Below are 5,000 nucleotides of genomic sequence, written 5' to 3'. Positions count from 1 at the left end.
TCAGTCATTACATGGAGAGGCTTTGGAGTGATTGTGGCGCACTAGAGCACAGGCGCTAGAGTAGACAATGTGGAGAAATTCTTTATCTGAGAGAAAGCGAGAGAGGGAGAGAGAGAGAGAGATATGGAAAATACAGGGAAAAAAGAGAGCCTCTCGAATCATGCTAATCAAACTGCATTGGCAGCGACGTTTGCTTGCTTTGCTCGCCTCTCCCAATTAGGATGGAGGTGCCGGCAGGGCACAGAGACCACCTGAGCAATGCCTACTCCTGTCCTCTGGCCTCCAGAATTTACATGGCAGAGAGAAGGAGGAGGTGGTGGTGGAGGAGGGAGGAGGAGGTGGTGGAAGGTGGAGGGGGGCAGAGGAAGAGCAGGCCACCCAGCAGACACGCATACAAAGCTGAGCGGAGGGACAAAAGGTCGGCTGGGGTGGTGGTGGTGGTGTAGAGGGACTGTTGAGTGTAAATGTGTGTTTGTGTGTGTGTGTGTGTGTTTGTACGTGCGTGTGTGTGTCAGTGCATGTTTGTATCTATGTGTGTGCGTGTGTGTGTGTGTTTGTGCATGTGTGTGTGTGTGTGTGTGTGTGTGTGTGTGTGTGTGTGTGTGTGTGTGTGTGTGTGTGTGTGTGTGTGTGTGTGTGTGTGTGTGTGTGTGTGTGTGTGTGTGTGTGAATAGGGGGTTGTAGCAGGCAGCAGTCTTCAGTAGAACACAACACCCTACCCCCCACACACCACCACACACCACCCCGCGTCTGTCTTTCCCCCTGAACCACCTGCCTCTCTCTCTCTTCAGACCAGAAGAGCCTCTGTTACCCCTCTCCCCCCCACCCCCACCCCCCCTTACCCCCTTGCAAGGAGCACATCAAAGACGGGCTCCTCCTCACTTGCTGTCTCTCTATCTATCTATCTCTCTCTCTTTCTCAATCTCTGTCTCTCTATGTCTCTCTTTCTCTCTCCGTTGCATGAGGGACCATGTGTTTCTACACAGATGTCCACGCCCACAATATGTGCCTGTCCACCACACGCACGCACACCCACACACATGCACACACACACATTTGAACACGCACACTTGAACACGCACACTTGTGCAAAAGCCAAACAGACATCCATCATCCCCAAATCCCACTAATCTTCTGCATTGTGGAAACATTGCAGAGATGTTTCCACTGTGTTGCACTGGTGATGGGAACAAATGCTGTTTAAGAGGAGTGCACAAGTGACAATCTCTCTCTCTCTCTCTCTCTCTCTCTCTCTCTCTCTCTCTCTCTCTCTCTCTCTCTCTCTCTCTCTCTCTCTCTCTCTCTCTCTCTCTCTCTCTCTCTCGCTCTCTCTCTCTCTCTCTCTCTCTCTCCCTTGTCCCCAACCTACCCCACCCCTTGCCACAATATGGGCCCTGAATCATCAACTTCATAAGGCCCGATTGGGTCTATGGTTTGGGACAGGATTGGGGCTAGGGTTGACTATGGTTTTGGGGCTGATGGTTGGGTTGGGGTTAGGTTGGGTTTGGGTTGGGTGGTGGATTCCCAGGCTCAATGCTATGTATGTATGTGTGCGTGCGTTCTTGCTGCTCTTGGAGATATCAGGGGCCCTTCTCCTCTCCTCTCCTTCTGCTGCCTAATTAGAACCAGCAAATGGGCTGGGTGCGCCAGGCCCCGACGGGACGGGACTGCAGAGAGCTGGGTCGGTTATCCTATAGGGCTTCATGCACTGTAATCCAGCCAGCTAACTATGGAGGAGGAAGAGATGGAGAGGAGGACGAAGAGGAGGAGGAAGAGGAGGAGGAGATGGAGGAAGATGGATGAGAGAGAGAGAGAGAGAGAGAGAGAGAGAGAGAGAGAGAGAGAGAGAGAGAGAGAGAGAGAGAGAGAGAGAAGGGAAGGGGGACTGGAGAGCATGCTGGGGCCTAGAACAATGAGGGGCTGTTGGGACGGGAGTCTGGGCCCAGTGCCTTATGGTCTGCTGGGACGACCAGAAAAAGGAGAGACCGCCCAAATGGGATAAGGTCTTACACAAACACACACACATGCACACACATGCACACACACACACACACACACACACACACACACACACACACACACACACACACACACACACACACACACACACACACACACACTTTCTCTCTCTCTCTCTTTCTCTCTCGCTCTTGCTCTTCTCTCTCAAGGACTTTGTTCCCCCTGCTGTATTGTCTCACTATTTATAGATTCATAAAATCTAGTCTGACATGAAATGCAATTCAATACGTTGTTCTGCCCGGGCCTCTTTTATAGTGGGGATGATCTCAAGACACTTGCGAGGGGGCTTAAACTTCAAAGACAAGTGCTTGGCACAACGCAAGGTCTTAAGTCTTTCGTTGGAGATTGTTCCGGAGCCTTGTGCTCCGACCATGTCCTTGGGAGAGGGAGAGATTCCTCAAGCGCTGGCTGGCTGGCGGGTGTGCTGGCTGGGGCCTGGCATCTCCAAAGTGCCTTGTGACTAAAGTGTTGAGAGCTGACTTTGTTGTGGTGAGAAGGGGGAAAGTGCATGTGTGTGTGTGCGTGTGTGCACGTGTGCGTGTGTGCGTGTGTGTGTGTGTGCGTGCGCGCGTGTGTGTGTGCGTGTGTGTACATGTGTGCGTGAGAGAGAGAGAGAGAGAGAGAGAGAGAGAGAGAGAGAGAGAGAGAAGGAAAGAGAGATAGAGTGAATGAAAGAAAGAAAGAGGAGGGGAGAATAGACAGTAGCATGTGTTCTCAGTTTGTGGCTGGGGAGAGGGGCCCTTGGCCCAGCAAAGCTGTTTAAGAAGAATGAATCCCCCTTGCTTAGGTCCAAATGTCAAAGGTCAGAGATAGATCAAAATGAGTGTAGGTATCTTCAGCCAGATAATACATCTTTCTGCATACCCACCACCTCAGAGAATTCTCTAAGTGCACCCTATGATTCATTCTGCTGTCTAATATTCCCACGTTACAGTAGGCCTACTTTTTTATTTTAAATGTGAAACCATAGCTATTGTAGGTGAAACTGTTTGTGAAATAGTAAGTGCACATTTGATATCAGGTGTGCCATTCTCAGCTCCAGGTTGATCAGATAATCAGTATGTTGTTTCTTATGTTTTTTTCTATTCTGTGATTATTTTTCTTCTTTTTGTTACATTATGTGTAGGAAACAGAGAGAGAGAGAGAGAGAGAGAGAGAGAGAGAGAGAGAGAGAGAGAGAGAGAGAGAGACAATCACATAGAGACACAGTAGTACAGCGTAGTGAAGTGTGTGCTGGTACGGTATGCATCTCACCATGCGCTGCTGGGCTGACAGCAGGTTGTCCCAGTCGGCCTCGGGCGGCACGCTGCTGATGGCGGGCAGCTCGTCGGGGTGGCCCTGGGCCTGGCCCTTGCTGTGGGCCATGAGCTTGGGCAGGGGCAGCAGGCCGTCCTGGGCGGCGGTGACGGTGGCCACGGCCATGGCGGCGGCGGTCACGTCCTCCTTGTCCCACGCCATCATCCGGTCCTCGTGGCTCATCACGTCCATGTCTCCGTCGGGGGCAGAGCCGAACGGGGAGGTGGCTTGCTTGGAAGACATGATTCTGCTGCAAGGGGAACAGGACAAGTAAGAGATGGGACGTTATATTACAGTGCAATAGAATGGCGTTGAGTAGAGTAGAGTAGGGTAGAGTAGAGTAGAGTAGAGTAAAGTAGAGCAGAGTAGAGCATAGTAGAATAGAGTAGAGTAGAACATAGAGTAGAATAGAGTAGAGTAGAGTAGAGTAGAGTAGAGTAGAGTAGAGTAGAGTAGAGTAGAGTAGAGTAGAGTAGAGTAGAGTAGAGAAGAGTAGAGCAAAGCAGAGTAGAGTAATATAGAGCAGAGTAGAGTAGACTAGTGTAGAGTAGAATTGAGTCCAATCTGTCCAATCTAGTCCAGTGCACTGCATTGCATTACATTATATTGCATTGCATTTCATGCGTACAGTACAGGCAAGAAGACAAGGAGGGGTTTAAAGAGGGTTGAAGCATGACATGACACGCTCAGCTGATACAACACACACACACTAACGTACATACTGACATACATACTGTACAGTCAATCCTGTATTCAGAAAGACACACATAAATTGAATTAAAACGGTTCTAAATCAGCTGATCGCAATGAACCCTCATGACTCAAGACTAGATCATCTACTCAGTGGAGTCACCTGTGCCAGAGGATAAATAAACAAAGCGGATTTTTCCCCTCCTTTGACACCTCTGCTAACATATAGCTACGGCTGAACTCAAAACGATCCTCTCACTTGATTTGACTGAGGAGCGCACACACACCCCAAAAAACCCCATCGCTCAAAGAAAAGAAAAAAAAAGGATGAGATCACACACACTGTAATAACAACACACAGGGTGTTCTGGGCCTTTTGAATGGAAAACAAGAGCTATGCTCTCCGATTCTGCTTGATTGTGCTTATTGCCAATCTGGTGGAGCCATGTAGTGAGAGAGAGAGAGAGAGAGAGAGAGAGAGAGAGAGAGAGAGAGAGAGAGAGAGAGAGAGAGAGAGAGAGAGAGAGAGACTCCGAGCCATGAACACATGCTGCTGGATGGTATCCTGGCCCGGAGCCTCCGGCTGACTCTGGCGTTGGAGGCGAATCAAAAAAGCCCGGGCCCATATCCTATCAATGGGGTTATCTGCCGCAGAGGCGCGGAGTGGGTACGGAGGTCCCGCGCTTTAATCCTTTGTTTAATGTAAATGGACGTGCTGAGCCTCCGCATTTGGAGTGGTGCCTGCCTGGGGCCAGACCCAATCCTCCTCCCCGCACATGATTATGGCACTAAGAGGGTTAGCATACGACACATAACACACGCTCATTAAACGAAGCCCTCCACACATACACATAAACACACATGCGGACGCACACATGCACACACACACACGCACACACACACACACGCACACAAACGCACACACACACACACGCACACACACACACACACACACACACACACACACACACACACACACACACACACACACACAC

At 50.2% G+C, this 5,000-nt stretch overlaps 1 protein-coding gene across 6 annotated transcripts in view; it reads right to left on the bottom strand.

Annotated features, from left to right (window-relative positions):
• Nucleotides 1–5,000, bottom strand: part of sox6 (SRY-box transcription factor 6) — a 241,712-nt gene that overhangs the window by 155,122 nt on the left and 81,590 nt on the right. For all 6 annotated transcript variants that reach the window (XM_063188925.1, XM_063188926.1, XM_063188923.1 and 3 more), the window contains one exon: nt 3,274–3,565. In XM_063188925.1, the coding sequence (XP_063044995.1) occupies nt 3,274–3,565 (292 nt within the window). The remainder of the gene's footprint in view (nt 1–3,273; nt 3,566–5,000) is intronic.

Source organism: Engraulis encrasicolus, chromosome 22 (assembly GCF_034702125.1).
Source record: "Engraulis encrasicolus isolate BLACKSEA-1 chromosome 22, IST_EnEncr_1.0, whole genome shotgun sequence".
NCBI classification, from domain to species: domain Eukaryota; kingdom Metazoa; phylum Chordata; class Actinopteri; order Clupeiformes; family Engraulidae; genus Engraulis; species Engraulis encrasicolus.
Note: the sequence above shows the minus strand (reverse complement) of the source record. Positions and strands in the feature narration are given on the sequence as shown.